This window comes from Tachyglossus aculeatus, chromosome 14, assembly GCF_015852505.1.
Source record: "Tachyglossus aculeatus isolate mTacAcu1 chromosome 14, mTacAcu1.pri, whole genome shotgun sequence".
In the NCBI taxonomy this organism is placed as follows: Eukaryota; Metazoa; Chordata; class Mammalia; order Monotremata; family Tachyglossidae; genus Tachyglossus; species Tachyglossus aculeatus.
In genome coordinates, this window is record NC_052079.1 from 15,832,323 (window position 1) to 15,849,025 (window position 16,703).

General features: G+C 46.5%; 1 protein-coding gene, 1 pseudogene and 1 gene segment (V, D, J or C); 2 read left to right on the plus strand and 1 right to left on the minus strand.

The window, feature by feature from the left end:
• Window positions 1-202: 202 nt before the first annotated feature.
• LOC119936669 (granzyme B(G,H)-like) lies at window positions 203-6,153 on the minus strand. Its single transcript, XM_038756134.1, has 5 exons — window positions 6,065-6,153; window positions 2,465-2,615; window positions 1,514-1,649; window positions 1,037-1,294; window positions 203-506 (listed from the first exon to the last, which is right to left on the minus strand). Exons 1-5 carry the CDS (start codon window positions 6,120-6,122, stop codon window positions 357-359), a joined length of 753 nt encoding a protein of 250 aa, XP_038612062.1. The 5' UTR covers window positions 6,123-6,153; the 3' UTR covers window positions 203-356.
• A 3,875-nt stretch (window positions 6,154-10,028) lies between these two features.
• Window positions 10,029-11,630, plus strand: LOC119936548. The segment is given in 3 exon segments: window positions 10,029-10,113; window positions 10,204-10,627; window positions 11,528-11,630. Coding segments are annotated over 3 exon segments (573 nt in total).
• Window positions 11,631-12,085: 455 nt separating this feature from the next.
• LOC119936549 lies at window positions 12,086-13,206 on the plus strand (annotated as a pseudogene).
• Window positions 13,207-16,703: the final 3,497 nt, after the last annotated feature.

Sequence of the window (16,703 nt, forward strand, 5' to 3'; positions counted from 1 at the left end):
ACTTCTTGGTGTATTCTGTGGTATTTTACTCTCCTAAGTGCTCAATAAATGCCACAGATTGATTGATGCTGTGAAGGTGAGTGACGTCTATAGTGTGTATCTGTGTATCTGGTGTTGTACTCTCCCAAGTGCTTCGTACAGTGCTTTGCACACAGTGAGAGCTCAATAAATACAATTGATTGAGTGAATGAATACGTGTGCGTGTGTGTTGGAGTGAGAGCAGAAACAGAGAAGGGGAGCCAGGCAGAGAAAGAGAAATGGGAGAGAAGCATTTGATCACATTGGGAGCCTGAGGGTAAAGCATATAGAACTTGGGCTACAGAGCCTTAAATTTAAGGTGGGAGTTCTGAGCGTCCCTACAGCCTTGGGGAATTCATCGTTCTATCTATCCAGGACAGGTAGCTTGAAATGCGGGTGAAGACCCGGGGAGGGGCCCCATATTTGTTTCCATATGAAACAATGCCTTCGGCTACCTTGCCACACACCAGGGGGCCACCAGAGTCTCCCTGGAAAGCAAACAGAAAAGAAGATAAGCTGGGCTTCCCCCAATTTCCTCCCAGTCCCCCAACCTAACAACGGGAAAGAAGTAGCAGAGGAGCAGGAGCTGCCCAATCTCAGGTCCAGTGGTTCCCACATGCTCCTTTCTTCCTTCCTTCCTTCCTTCCTTCATTCAGTCATATTTACTGAGTACTTACTGTGTGCAAAAATACTAAGCGCTTGGGAGAGCTCTTACCCAGGTCTTTCTCCTCCCTGCCCCAGGAATCTGTCTCTCCCGTCTGAAGCTGCTGAGAGGTAGTTGGAGAATCTCCCAGAAAAAAGAAGTCCCAAACACTGGTCTGGTGGGACCCATTCAGCCCACCTGGGCCCCAGGAGAGGGGATCGGGGGCTTTCCAGCTTTCCCTGACCTGGAACCACTGAGACCCTAAGACTCCACCAGCCTCTAGGACCCAGAAGGGAGAACCCTATCAGACTCATCTGTTCCCTAGGAGGGTAACACCAGGGTTTTAAAGCAATGCATCGACACAAGTGATATTACCTGGTATGAGGACTTCCACTGGCGGGGGTCCCCTGCACAAATCTGAGTCTTGTTCTTGAAGTTTCTGGGGTAGCAGGACTCACATACTTCATCCCTCATCACTTTGAGCTTCACTTCTTGAAGGACGGGCTGCATATTAGCCAACAGGTTTCCGCCCCATCCGGCCACGCTACACACCATTCCGGGCTTCAGCTTTACAAAGGAGCGGGGCAGTTTAAGGGGTTTCACGGCTTTAGTCAACTTGGCTTTCTTCTCCAGCTGGTCCATGATGAAAAGAGAGACAATTATAGATTCCCAGTGAGAGCACAGACAGACCCTCCCACCTGGTTCCCAATTGGGGGATTCACCCTCCCCCTCCATCTCTAGTGGTGTTAGTAGGGATTATGGAAAAATAAGGAGAGTACATACTGGTCCAGGAAGAAGGGGCAGCTATGCTTTCTTAAGCCGGGTGGCCAGTAGGGTTATGGAGTTCAATACCTGAAGTAACATGATGTCATTAGTAGGGGGATTCTTTTTATATTCCGGGTGGGTGATTGAACGAAGCAGAACCATATGCTGCTGGGTTTCTTCTTTCTTCTTAATGTTGTGGGCTCCCAGGGTGATGTTGATTGTCCTGGGCCGAAAATAAAATGATGAGGAGATGGGCTGGCAGGCAGACAGATGTAGTCAGAACCATGAAACCAGGTAGCCCTCAGGAAAATGGCCTCTACTTGGGGAAGTTCCCTTAGGGGACCCCTGTACCTCTTTCCTGTCCCCAGTAATCTTTGTATGAGCCAGAAACACCACAGGAACATGGGAGGCTAGCCACTCATTTGCGCACCCTAGGTGCCCTCTCCTCTGTGTTTATGTGCTTGGTTCTGTACCCCTTGGGCATTTTGCTACTCACCCCACCCTTCACCCCACAGCCCCGCAGGCTTACACTCTGCCATTTCCCATATCTATTATTTATTTTCATGTCTATCTAGCTAGACTGTAAGCGTTTTGTGGGCAGGGATCATTTACTGTAAGCGTTTTGTGGGCAGGGATCATTTCTACCAATTCTATTGTATTATACTCTACCAATCACTGTGTGCAGAGCACTGTATCAAATAAGTGCTCAAATACCCTGATTAACTGATACTTATTGGAACACATCAAGTGGAAAGAGCATAACGGAGGGACACCCCTTACTTCTGGAGGAGGAAGAGGGAAAAGTGGAATTGCTCTGTGAGTCTGTCTTCTAGACTGTGAGCTCGCCTTCTAGACTGTGAGCCCATTGTTGGGTAGGGACCGTCTCTATATGTTGGGTAGGGGCCGTCTCTATATGTCGCTGACTTGTACTTCCCAAGCACTTAGTACAGTGCTGTGCTCTCAGTAAGTGCTCAATAAATACGATTGAATGAATGAATGAATGAGGGGAGGGGAAAAAGAGGAGGAAAGATTCCTCACCTTCCATTGCAGTGAGCAGCTGTCATCACGAAGTCTTCTCGTATCAGAAACCCTCCGCAATTAGTCTCTTCACTATTGCTCCTGGTGATTGTCAGATATGCCATGTAGGGGCGGGAATGGGGCTTTGCATCCTTTCCTCCAATGATCTCCCCTGAAAGAGTATCTGATGTCAAGGAAGCAGGGACCTAAGGCAATCACGCGGGCCATTCTGGGTTTGCAACGCCATCTGTGGTCCAACTAGCTGCTCCAAGAAGATTGAGAAGCAGGGTGGGCAGGAGGGATGGGCCAGAGAGAGTTGTGTGGGAGCAGAATGGAACGAGGGGTCAGGATATGGAGAACTGGTTCTATTACCATTTCTTCAACTGACCTGCCAAGTGACTTCCCCTCCCCCTAAAACCTCAGTTTCTCTTCATAAAAAAAGGGAAAATAATCTCTGGAATAGACCCTCCCATCTGCATCCAGACACACAGAGGCTGGGAAGGGAGATGGGACTGATGACTGCTTCCCAGAATGGAAAGTCCTAATGGAAACATGGAATATCCTCTCCCCAAATTCCCTCTTTGTAGTTTCTTATCCGTGCCCTTCTGGGCTCCTGTTAAATCAATGTCTAAATGGAAGAAGTTCTCACTGAACTAACCTAAGATGATGCCCTTCTTTAGTAAGAGGGAGGAAAGGAGAAAGGGAGAGGACAGGAAGAAGAGACATGACTTGATCCTGGAGAAACAGGTGAGTGAAGCAGGAGAAGGGATGTGAGGCAGAGGAAATTGGCTGAGAGGTGAGAAAGTTGTCTGAGATCTGAGCCCTCTTAAGGGGGAGACAGGAGAGCGCGGAGGTCCTTGACTCACCAAGACAAGTCCCAGCGGCAGGAGAAAAGCCGACAGATGTAGAAGAACCAGCCACAGTTTAGCATAGATGTTGCCCAGGACAGGTGCTACTTCCATCACCCTTCCCTTCACTCCCTTCACTAATATGGTAGTCCATATTAGACACTGGATGGGAGGGAGTCTGAGACAACCAGCGCTGCCCCACATCACCACTCTACCGCAGCCAACGTGCCTGACTTCTGAGCAGGGTGAGAAATACATATCTGCACATTTGCACATCTATGGCACGGCTGGATGAGTTGGCAATGGACACAGTCTGGGGGAGTTGGTGGGAAGTGCTGAGAGGGGCCAGGTGAGCTCTGACATACAGTGCTTTGCACATAATAAGCGCTTAACAAATGCCATCATTATTATTATCCACCAACGTGGGAAGGTGAGTGGTGCCATGGGTTTGCGGTTTGCAAGACAGTTGTGTTGTTGGCTTCCGAGGTTGTCTGGGCATCCTATCAAGTTTACCAACCTCAAAGCAAAGGGGTTGAATTACTCTCCTACATGGCACTGCCTATCTCTCCCCTTCCCTCAGTCATATAATCTAGTGCTTAGTGCCCTATGTTCCCCATTCTCAATCTACTCCCTGTTTCCTGGATAAATTTACAGTCTCTCTGGCTACTGTCGCAAGATAATTAAAAGAATTAAGCTCTTATAACATGTTTTAGAACAAAATACACCAACCATCATGAAACCAGAAGGAGATCCCCAGGAAACAGATCACCCCACTTTGGCGAATGCACTTCCTCCCTTGCTTTCACCTTTAATTTCCCACTAGAGTATATACACCTTGAAGACAGAGATCATGTCTAGCAAGTCTATTAAACGTTTCCCAAGGGCTGTTCTGCACAGTAAATGCTCGATAAGTGCCAATAACTGTATTAACTGATTTTCTCCTCCTTACCTTGCAGTTGTGTCCTAATAGCTCTTGATTTACTTTACTCTTTATTCTCAATTTGAGAGGCAGCATGCCTTAGTGGAAAGAGAATGGGCCTGGAAGTCAGGAGATTTGGGTTCCAATCTCAGCTCTGCCCCTTGCCTGCTGTGTGACCTTGGGAAAGTCACTTAACCTCTCTGTGCCTCAGTTTCTTCATCTGTAAAATAGGTATTCTCTACCCCTTAGTCAGTGAGGTCCTTTTGGGGCAGGGAATGTGTCTGACCTGATTATCTTGTTATCCACCCTGGCACTTAGAGCATTTGGCACATAATAAGCACTTAAAATATACCACAATTATTATTCTCTATGTTTCTTGTAGGGTCAAATAACAGAACATGATAAGGCTGGAGAGATCCAGGACTATGAAAATCACTATCAAACCAAGGACATTTTCCAATCATTAAAAAAACTCCTTGGCCTTTTACACTATACGCCACCCTGAAGAGTGCAGAAGACTTCACTCTTGGTCAAAGACAAAGAAGGAATCCTGCCAAAATGCCAACCATATGTCTAAGATGAACATTGAGATTGCACAAAGCTTGGAGAATTCCTTCAACTGTGAAGGCTTGATTTTAGTCCAACTTTGGATCACATCTACTTGAATCTATTGTATTTATTGAGCATTTACTCTGTGCAGAGCACTGTATTAAGTGCTTGAGAGAGTATAATACAAAAGATTTGGAAGACATGATCCCTGCCCTCAAAGAACTTACAGCCCATGCTATTATATCTTCCCGAGTGCTTAGCCCAGTGCTCCCCATTAGACTGCAAGCTCTGGGAAGGCAGGGATCTGGTCTACTAATTCTATTGTACTTTTACCAACTCTGTTATATTTTTATTTTTTATTCTCCAAGCACTTAGTACAGTGCTCTGCACACAGTAAGTGCTCAATAAATAGGATTGATTGATTGAGGGCAGAACAAACCAACGCTACAATCCTCAACACGAGTAAGGAACACAGCCCTGCCCTCTGAATGGTCTGTGCCTTCCTCTCTTCCAGTGCCACAATTTCTCCATTGGTAAAAATAAGGTATCTATCAATCAATCCTATTTATTGAGCATTTACTGTGTGCAGAGCCCTGTACTAAGCACTTGGGAGAGTAAATGAAACAAAGTTGGTAGACATGTTCCCTAACTAAAACAAGCTTACATTCTAGAGGGGGAGAGAGACATTAATGCAAATAAATAAACAATTGATATGTACATAAGTATTGAGAGACTGAGTGAAGGGTAAAGGAGTAGGAGAAAAGGATACTGGGGCTTAGTCTGGAAAGGTCTCTTGGAAGAGATGTACAGTCCAAAGACTTTGAAGGTGGGGAGGGTGATCAGATATGATGAGGAAATGCATTCCACGCCACAGGCAGGACATGGATGAAAGGTTAGATAAACAAGACTGAGGTACAAATGAGTAAGTTGGCCTTACAGGAGTGAAGTGTGAGAGTTGGGTTGTAGAAGAAAAACCGGGAGGTGAGGTAGGAGGGGGCAAGGGGATTGAGTGCTTTAAAGTCCATAGTAAGGAGTTTCTGTTTGATGGAGAGGGGGATGAGCAACCACTGGAGGTTCTTGAGAAGTGGGAAAATAAGGACAGAATCTTTATCTATCTCAAAAAGGAGAAAGGGAGGGAACAGGGAAAAGAGGCAAGAATTGCAGACGCTGAGTAAATAGGCAGGTGAAATAGGAGAGGGGATGTAGGGCAGAGGGAATAGGCTGAGAGATGAAAAACTATCTGAGGTCTGAGCCATCACAATCCAGGGGCTGTGAGACTGGAGGGAATGGAGATTTTTGACTCACCAGCCATAGCCCTGGAAGGCAGGAGAAAGGCCAACAGATGCAGAAGGACGAGCCACATTTTGACATAGAGGTTGCCCAGGATAGGTGCTGCTGCTTCTGCCACTCTCCCTTTGTAGCCCACACTAGACAGCGTTTGGGGAGGAGTCTGAGACCACCAACGCAAGCCAGTTCTGGCACAGCTCCACCCCACCACAGCTAAGGTGACTGTCTTCTGGGGACAGTGAGAAATATCAGCCGGCTGCCTTCACAATTGTGGTCCTGACAGATGAGTCAGCACTGGCCATAATTCAGGGAAGGGCTGAGGGGGGCAGTCAGATGAGCTCTAACATCCACCTATGTGGGAAGGGGATCCCCAGGAAACCAATTCCCTTGCCATCCTACTACAAGCTGTTTCAGTTAACTTCCTGCTTTATTTTCACCTTTAGTTTCCCACTAGATCAATCAATCAAGCAAACAATGGTATTTATTGAGCACTTACTGTGTACAGAGCTCTGTACTAAACAGTTGGGAGAGTACAATACAACAGAATTAGTAGACATGGCCCCTGCCCATAACGAGATTACAGTCTTAGGGAGGGACAGACAATATGAATAAATAATTTAAAATTGTAAGCAACTCGACGGCATGGATTGTGTCTACCAACTCTATTGTACTGTACTTTCACAGGGCTACAGTACTTTGCACACAGTAAGTGTTTAATAAATACCTTTGATTAACTGGCAGATTTTCCTTCCCTTGCCTTTCATTGCTTTCCTAGTATCTTTCATTTACTTTATTCTTTGTTCTCTATTTGAGAAGCAGCACAACCTAGTGACAGGAACACAGGCCAAGGTGTAGAGGACCTGGATTTGAATTATCTTGTCAGCTACCCTGGAGTTTAGTAGAGGAAACCTGCGGTGGTGGCAATCATATGTCTAAGAGGGACACTGAGATTGTACAGTTTGGAGCACTCCCTCAACTGTGAAGACTTGGTCTTAGTCCAATTTTTGATTTTGTCTATGTCAATCAATGGCATTTATTAATCATACTCTGTACTTGCAAGCATACAAAACGAAAGAGTAGGAGGACATGCAATCTACAGCCCATGCTATTGCGTTTTCCCAAGTGTTTAGCTCAGGGCTCCCCATTATATTGCAAGCACCCTGAGGGCAGGGATCTGGTCTACTTTTGTACTTCTCAATTGCTTAGCACAGGGCTCTGCACCCAGCTGATGCTCAGAAACAATAATTGATTTCTTAATTGCTGAATGAGCAAGTGCTGTCTAATGTGGTGACATCGAAGAATGTTGCATTCAGCACCGTGTGAGTTCTTCTCATGGAATGAGAGGGGGCAGCACATTTTCCCCACCTCAGCCCCTCATTCTCCCCTTCTTACCAAACCTTCCACTAAACTCATCAAACCCATTACTCACGCTCTTCCCCTCTGCCCGGAACTCCCTCCCTTTCAAACCCACCCAGTGCCACAACCACTGCCATCTTCAAAGCCCAACTGAAACCTCCTCCTCCATTTTCTGTCTAACCCCACCTTCCTTATTTCATCACCCTGTCCGCCATCCGTTAGTCTTGTGTGCTTGTCATTTCTCGTTTGTGCAAGAGGGCAGAAATTATCATCCTGGACCTTGGCTGAGTGTTTGAGTGTCACCTTCAACAATGGCTTATAAAAATGGGTAAGGGCACACTGCAGTCAGATGCTGAGATCTCAGAGGTGTCTGGTCCTGTGACCAGAGATAGCTCACGTTTTCCTTGCCAGCTGGTCTCATTCTGCCTGATCCTGGGCCTGGGGCACTGGGTGAGGGAGGGGATGGCACAGAATGTCAGCACTCCAGAAGAAACTACTCAAGGGCATGTCTTCTGCCCAGGGGGACTTAGTTTTCCTCCACTTCACCATATATGCCTAAGTAATGTTCATCCCTAAAGGTGAGGGGCCAGAACAGGAATGTTGCTTTTACTGTCATGGGCACAGTAAACAAGTCAGGAAGAGGGGCTCTCTCAGCAACACACACATTCATAGATGCAGTCTTACTATCTGTGACTTCATCTATGAACTGAAGAACAGTTCTGTTTGGTCCTGACCACAGTGTTTGCTGACCACTAGTCTCTCCCTAGAACCCACCTAAGAATAATGACCTCATGAGATCCACATGGGTGACAGATAGAAGTTTGATACTAGAAAGCTGTTAACCATGGCTTCTAACTCCATGGTGACCCCAGTGAGTTTCTGGCTGGACATAGCAATAGGCATGGAATTTGGGAAGCAGAACACAGGGCCCTCCATATAGCCTCAGCCGCAGTGACCAATGGGGGCCACCACTCAGGGGGAAGGAAAGAAGACCTCTGTCTGCATGGGCTTCACCACAGAACTCTGGGTCAGAATTGACTTGTATATCTCAGACACAGGAGCTGGAAGCATTCATGTTATCCACAGCTAAGAAGGTTTGAAACATTTAGCAGTGGTCCTGAGAGGAAAGGGGACCATTTCCCCTGAGACCAGAACTAGGGTCTGTTCCCCTTCTCCTGGCTATTATTCAGACTCACATGGAGACATAGCTTACTCTGGGCCAGGCCTTATAGGGCTGAACTAGATCCTCTTCCAGCAGGGGAATGTAACCCTGACCAGCTCTTGAGGGTAGAACTGATCAAGCCACAGTTCTCAAAGATGAGTGAGGAACAGATCTGTGCTCTCTGAACAGTCTAAGCCTTCCTCCCTTTCAGTGCTTTTGTTCTCTTTCAATTCATCCAATGTAAAATTGAGTGCTTACTGTGTGTAGAGCGCTGTACTAAAAACTTGGAAAAGTACAATAAAAACATCAATATGACAGAGTTGGTAAAAAAAAATAATAATAATGATGGCATTTGTTAAGCACTTACTATGTGCAAAACACTGTACTAAGTGCTGGGGGGGGGGGATACAAGGTGATCAGGTTGTCCCATGTTGGGCTCACAGTCTTAATTCTCATTTTACAGATGAGGTAACTGAGGCTCCAAGAAGTTAAGTGACTTGCCCAAGGTCACCCAGCAGAAATGTGGTGGAGCAGGGATTCGAACCCATGACTGCTGACTCCAAAGCCCATGCTCTTTCCACTGAGCCATGCTGCTTCTCACGAACCCTGCCCACAAAAAACTTACAATCTAGATGGGGAGGCAGACATTAATTTAAATACATAAATTATGCATATGTACATAAATGCTGTGGGACTGATGGGGCATGCGAATAAAGGGAGCAAATCAGGATGACACAGAAGGGAGTGGGAGAAGTGTAAATGAGGACTGATTCAGGGAAGGCCTCCTGAAGGAGATGTGCCTTCATTAAAGCTCTGAAGATGGTGAGAGAATTGTCTGCCAGATATGAAGAGGGAGGATGTCACAGGCCAGAGACTGGATGTGGGTGAGAAATTGGTAGTGAGATAGAAGAGACTGAGGTATAGTGAGTAGGTTGACAGTAGAGGAGTATGACAATAGTGAAGTAGGTGGGCTGGGTTGTGGTAGCAAGTCAGGGAGGCAAAGTAACTGAGTGCTTTAAAGTCTGCGGTAAGGAGCTTCTGTATGATGTGTAGGTGGAAGGTAGCCGTTTCTATTTTCTGTGGAAGTGTTTACCATCCACCAGACCCTTCTCAAGGGGTCACAAGGAATCAAAGTGATGGGGGCTGAAAGCAGTGGATACAGGGGTGGTGGTGTAGAGATAGTGGGAATTCACCCTCAGAGTCCTTTGGGCATTAATCGCCTCCAGCCAGGGCCAGAGTCCTGAACACACCCCAGGAATTTCTCATCTACTGGTGTTAGTGGGAGAACTGAGGGCTCAGACCACTGCAAGGCAGATCACCCCAGGGGAGAGCACCAAATAACAGATCCCTCCCCTTTATACCCAGAGTGGGACTCCCCCATGCAAATCCACTCCCAGACTCCCAGATTAAATAGCAGCCCCATTGTTTATGAGGGACAGTCTCTCTCCTGAGTTTGTCCTGGAGGTCTCTGGGAAAGACGTGGTTACCCTGATCCAGAAGAATATGAAATCCTGGTGTCTGCTCCTCTCCCTGCTGGCAGCTTCCCGCTGTGAGTATCTGTGAGATTTCAGAAATGGGGCAGGGGATGGGGAGCAGGCCTTTGCTGTGTGGGGTTCACTGTGTCTCCTCTTCTTCCCAGGTGTCCTGTCTCAGGTGCAGCTGGTGGAGTCCGGACCAGGAGTGGTCAAACCCTCAGAGTCTCTCAGACTCACATGTACCGTCTCTGGTGGCTTAGACACTAGCAGCTACTACTGGAGCTGGATCCGTCAGCAGCCTGGGAAAGGGCTGGTGTGGATGGGACAGTGGGATGGTAGCGCAAACTACAACCCAGACTTCCAGAACCGAATCACCACAGGCGATAAGTCCAAGAATGAATACTATCTGCAGATGAACGACTTGACAGTCGCAGACACGGCCGTGTATTACTGTGCAAGAAACACACAGTATAGGGTAGCAATTGTGAGTCAAGACATAAACCTTCCCCTGCAGGGGATCAGGAGGAGGCTGGGCATCATGGGGCACTCAAGACCCACCGAGCACAAGGAGCCCAGTTCCAGGAGCAGGTGGAGAGCGAGACAGAGAAGGAGTTTCCGTTCAGTGTCTGCGGTTTCCTCTCTGACCAGCACACAGATTTTCTCCAGGGAACATCTCCTTCCTGACTCTCTAACTCCAACTTCTTTTTCTGAAAGGTATTTCTCCAAAATGCTGACCCTGAGAGAAGGGATTCATTCATTTTTCTCTCTATTAGTTTCTTAGAAAGTTTGCTTTCCTGCAAGCCAGAGGTCAACTCTAACTAATGCTGAGCAGAGTTTCACTGGCTAGATACTATTAAATTTTTTGCCATTGGTGAAAATATTACACATAACTCTAATCCATGCCCATTCCATTCTGGGCTCATGCCACCCCTCTGCACTTGGGGCACTTTGCAGTACAAAATGCCAACTGACAGGTCATCTAGAATCTACACTGAAAATTTAACAATGACACAATTAAAGTGACTGATGTCCCTCATGGGAGTTTTTAATGGAATAATCCCTCTGCAAAATAGTTTTCTCAGGTCCTCCAATCAATCAATGTTATTTATTAAGTACTTACTGTGTGCATAACACTGTACTAAGTTCTTGAGAGATTACAGTTTAATAGAGTTGGTAGACACTATCCCTGCCCATGAGGAATTTACAGCAAGTAGTCTCTTTCATGACACCAGTGCTGGTGTTTTTTTTTAAATAGCATTTGTAAAGCCCTTACTCTGTTCACAGCAGCATAGTAAGTACTGGGGTAGATATAAACCCTGGGGTTTAAAGTCCCTCACTCTGTTTCCAGGTGTCTGTAACATTTGTAACATTTAGCACTGGTCCTGGGAGGAAAGGGGACCATTTCCACTGGCACTAGAACTGTGGTCTGTTCCCCTTGTCCTGGCTATTATTCAGAGTCATGTGGAGACCTGGCTCGCTATGAGCCAGGCCTTTTAAGGCTGAACTAGATCTTGCTCCAGCAGAGGAATGTAACCCTGGATCAGCTCTGAGGGTGGAACAGATCAAAAGCCACAGTCCTCAAGATGCGTAAGGAATAGATCCCTGCCCTCTGAAGAGCCTAAGCCTTCCTCTCTTTTAGTGCTGCAATTAATCCATCTGTAGAATTGAGGTATCAATCAAATAGTCCTATTTATTGAGCATCTACTATGTGCCAAACACTGCACTAAGCACTTAGGAGAGTACAATATGACACTATCATAGAATTGGTAGTCACATTCCCTGCCCACCATGAGCTTAGTTAGTCAAGAGACGGCGACATAAATATATAAATAAATGAAATATGGATATGTACATAAGTGCTGTGGAGCTGAAGGGGTGTGAGTAACAATTCAGGGTGATGCAGAAGAAAGTGAGAGAAGAGGAAATGAGGGCTTAATCACGGAAGGCCTCATGGAGGAGAGGTGCTTTCAATAAGGCTTTGAAAGTGGGGAGAGTAATTGTCTGTCAGATATGAAGAGGGAGAGCATTCCAGGCCTGAGGCAGGACATGGGCGAGAGGTGGGTGGTGAGAAAAGAACTTGAGGTAGAGTGAGTAGATTAATGTTAGAGGAGTGAAGTGTGAGGGCTGGGTTGTAGTAGAAAATCATTGTAGCAGAAAATCAGGAAGGCAAGGTGATTCAGTGCTTTAAAGTCTGTGGTAAGGAGTTTCTCCACGTTGCAGTGGTAGATGATAGCAGTTTCTGTTTGATGTGGAGGTAATCTACTAGAATCCTTCTCAAAAGGTCACAAAGAATCAGAGTGATAGGTGCAGGAGTCAGTGGCAGCCCCAGGCTGTACAGGGGTGGTGGTGTGGAGATAGTGGGAATTCACTCTCGGAGTGGCTGAGGCAGTAATTGCTTCCAGCCCAGGCCAACGTCCTGAACATACCCCAAAGAATTCTCATTGACCAGTGTCAGGGGGAGAGCTGAGGGCTCAGGCAGAAACAAGCTCTCTGTTCCTGACCTACAAGGAGACTTCCCCAGGGGAGAGCGCTGAACAACAGAGCCCTCCCCAACTGCCCTCCCCTTTATACCCAGAGTGGGACTCCTCCATGCAAATCCCCCCCAGTCTCCACGTGAAATAGCAGCCCCCTGGTGGGAAGGGTCAGTCTCTCTCTTGAGCCTGGGCTGGAGGTCTCTGGGGAAAGACGTGGTTTCCCTGATCCAGAAGAAGATGAAATCCTGGTGTCTGCTCCTCTCCCTGCTGGCAGCTCCGCGCTGTGAGTGTCTCTGAGATTTCAGCAAGGGGGAGGGGGGGATGGGGAGCAGGTCTCTGCTGTGTGGGGTTCACTGTGTCTCCTCTTGTTCCTAGGGGTCCTGTCTGAGATCCAGCTGGTGGAGACCGGCCCGGGAGTGGTCAAACCCTCGGACTCTCTCAAACTCTCCTGTGCCGTCACCGGGGATTCAGTCACCAGTAGCTACTACTGGAACTGGATCCGTCAGCAGCCTGGGAAGGGGCTGGAGTGGATGGGATACTGGAGTGGTAGCACATACTACAACCCAGCCTTCCAGAACCGAATCACCATCACAGCCGATACGCCCAAGAACGAGTTCTTTCTGCAGTTGAAAGACATGACACCCGCAGACACGGCCGTGTATTACTGTGCGAGAAACACACAGTGTGGAATAGTGAGTGTGAGCCTAGACACAAACCTTCCCCTGCAGGTGGTTAGGAGGAGGCTGGACAACAGGGGACGCTCAGGACACATGGAGCACAAGGAGCCCAGTTCCAGGACCAGGTGCAGAGTGAGGCAGAGAAAGAGTTTCTGTTCAGTGGCTGTGGTTTCCTCTCCCTGCTCAGCACATGGCTTTCCCCCTGGAGGGTGAGGGATTAAGCCCTGATAGCAGAGTTAGAGGCATGGAGCAGAACAAGTGTTATTTATTGAAGATTTATTGTGTACAGAGCATTGTACTATGTGCTTGGGAGAGAACATTAGAGTAAGGTAGTCTCAGTCCCTGTCCTCTAGGAGCTTAGGGGGTCTCACAGAGAGGGCATCTGAAGGTGGGTATCGGTTCCACTGGTGAGTGAAATAATTTCAGTGGTTAACCTTAGGTCAGAGTTTTGGGAGTGGGAGGAGAATCTAGTGACTTGGAGCCAGGAGTCAAGGTGAGGGACAGAAGGCAGGATTGGCCAGGTGATGGGAAGATAAAGAGGTAGCATAGAGGCCTCCTGAGAGGCAGACAGACTCTTCCCCTGCTGCATCTAAGTCTCTTGTGCCCTGCCTCACCCATCTCTCCAACCACAGGGAAAATCGGCCAAGGCCCTCACACCCTACAGGCTCCCGGGCTCCTGGCCCCAGGGCTACTTGGGCCAGAGTCTGGAACCTTTGGGGTCTCTCAGCTCTGAATTCCACTTTTTCTCAATTTTCTGTTTTAGTCTATCCTCCATCTCCCACCCCTGCTCTCCTCATAACCCTTCCCAGCATCCATAGCTCTCCTAGACATATCAAGGACTCCTCCCGTCATCCAGAGACCTCATCAATCCAGGCTCTAGGCGGAAGTCACTCATTGTCATCATCAGGCATATTTAATTGTGTGCAGATCACTGTACTAAACACTTGGGAGAGTACAATACAGCAGAGTTGGTAGATGGATTTCCCTCCCACAGCAAGCTCACAGTCTAGAGGACAATCTTACAGTCTCCTGTCTGATCTGTCTGCTCTTCCTGACTCATCCTGCTGATCAGCTTTAGTGTTTACAGGGTTGGATTTGTGCATTGCCTAGTGGATAGCGCATGGGCCAGTGAGTCATAAAGACCTGAGTTCTAATCCTGCCTCTGCCACTTCTCTGCTGTGTGACCCTGGGCAAGTCACAACTTTTCTGTGTCTCAGTGACCTCATCTGTAAAATGGGGATTAAGACTGTCAGCCCTATTTGGGACAGGGACTGTGTCCAGTCTGATTAGCTAGTATCTACCCCCATGTTTAGAACAGCGCTTGGCACACAGTAAGCGCTTAACAAATACCACAATCATCATCTGTGGTCTGGTTGCTCCTTTGCCCCATTGTGCAGAAAGTCTGATGGTGGGGTGGAGGGTGGGAGAGGAGGGAAGTGTGTTGCAGAGGGATTGAGCCAGAGGACAATATGTACAATATGTTTGTACATATTTATTACTCTATTTTACTTGTACATATTTATTCTATTTATTTTATTTTGTTAATATGTTTTATTTTGTTGTCTGTCTCCCCCTTCTAGATTGTGAACCCACTGTTGCATAGGGACCGTCTCTATATGTTGCCAACTTGTACTTCCCAAGCGCTTAGTATAGTGCTCTGCACACAGTAAGCACTCAATAAATACGATTGAATGAATGAGTGAAAGGAGAGGAGGGACCAAGATGACCACTGTCTTGTCTGCCTGCTCCCTTGGAATGACCATTGCCAGATTCCAAGGAGGAAAAAGAGTTTTTACTACTTCTTCTTGGTCAGCCTCCAAAGGTCAGGCATTAGCACATTGCTTTTGTTAACGTCTATTCATCCACCCAAACTATTGATTTTACTCAATTTCTGCCTGCTTCCCTCCATTCTTAGATCTTCAACTACTTGATAGTTGCAGCAAATTTTCTGTTTATTTTCTCAGGTCCTCAAACATCCAGCAGACCCTCAGTCAATACTGGATTTGAATGGATTAAAACCCCTAAAAAAAGCCCTAACAAAAAGACAGTTTGTAAAGGGAAGCAGAGTGGCCCAGTGGAAAGAACTCTGGGAGGAGAGTCAGAGGATCTACATTGCAATACCAACTCTGCCTATTTTCTGCTGTGTGATCTTGGACAAGTCATTTCCCTGTGCTTCATTTTCCTCATCTGTCAAATGCCCTTAAAAGAACAATTTTCCCTCTTAAACCTTCACACCAGGATAGGGACTGGGACTAGGTTGTACCTGCCTCAGCACAGCACTCAGCACACAACTGCCTAATAAATACAACCCTGAAGTCCCAAGGGAATAATTGTGGTATTTAAGTGCTTACTATGGGAAAAACAATGAATTAAGTACTGGGGTAGATACAAGATAATCAAGACCAAAATAGGGCACACAGTCTAAGTAGGAGGGAGAACAGGTATTAAATCCTAATTTTGTTGGTGAGGGAAATGAGGCACAGAGATGTTAAGCGATTTGCACAAGGCAACACAGCAGGCACGGAGTGGAGGCGAGAGTAGAACCTAGGTCCTCTTACTCTCAGGACTGTGCTCTTTCCACTAATTGATGCTGTTTCTCAAAATAAAATGAAACTAAAACTTTATAAATATTTTGTAATTATAATTGAAATAAACACAGCAGTAGAACTATGGAGAATTAGCAAGATCTATTATGTAGAGCACGGATCTGGGAGTCAGAAGGACCTGGATTCTAATTCCTGTTCCACCTTGTACCTGCCCTGTGACCTTGGGCAAATCAGTTAACTTCTCTCTGCCTCAGTTACCTCATCTGTAAATGGGGAATTAAGACCGTGAACCCCGTGCGGACAAGGACTACATCCAACCTGACTTGCATGCGTCTACCCCGGTGCTTAGTTCAGTGCCTGGGACATATTCAACACATAGGAAATGCCATAAAATGTATGTACCTATAAGGAAAAATTATTAATTTTTTGAATGTTCAGAGATAGTATTTCATTTTATTTATCCTAGCCAGCAACAAGGTACCTATTCTAAAACGTTAGAGAAATCTGCCCCTATTTATCCTAAATGGATGTCATAAGCTAATGCTGAATAAACTAGCAGAACAACTGTTCCATGGTCAGGGATGGAGACCATTCCTTGGGTCTTCTGTGCCAGAACAATCTGGGGCAGGAGATCTATTGCAGAGTGCGTGTGCGTGCACACCATGGGCTGGGCAGTTTTACTGGGAAAAGGTTTATAGCTTTACATGATATGGAAGATATATGCACAGATTAAGGATTAAGGTTTTTTGTCACTAAAAAAATTACAAATTGATCCATTAATAGAGGACACTAATAATGTATAGCAGTTTAAGTGTACCTGTCTACATAAACTGTAATTTGAAGGGAAAGGGCAACTGTCAAAAATGGACTATTCATGCCTAGCTAACATTCAAGATAAGAACCTATTTAGTAAATGACCCTTGCCAGTGAGAATGCAAGTTAAAATTGGTATTTAAAAAGTAGACAT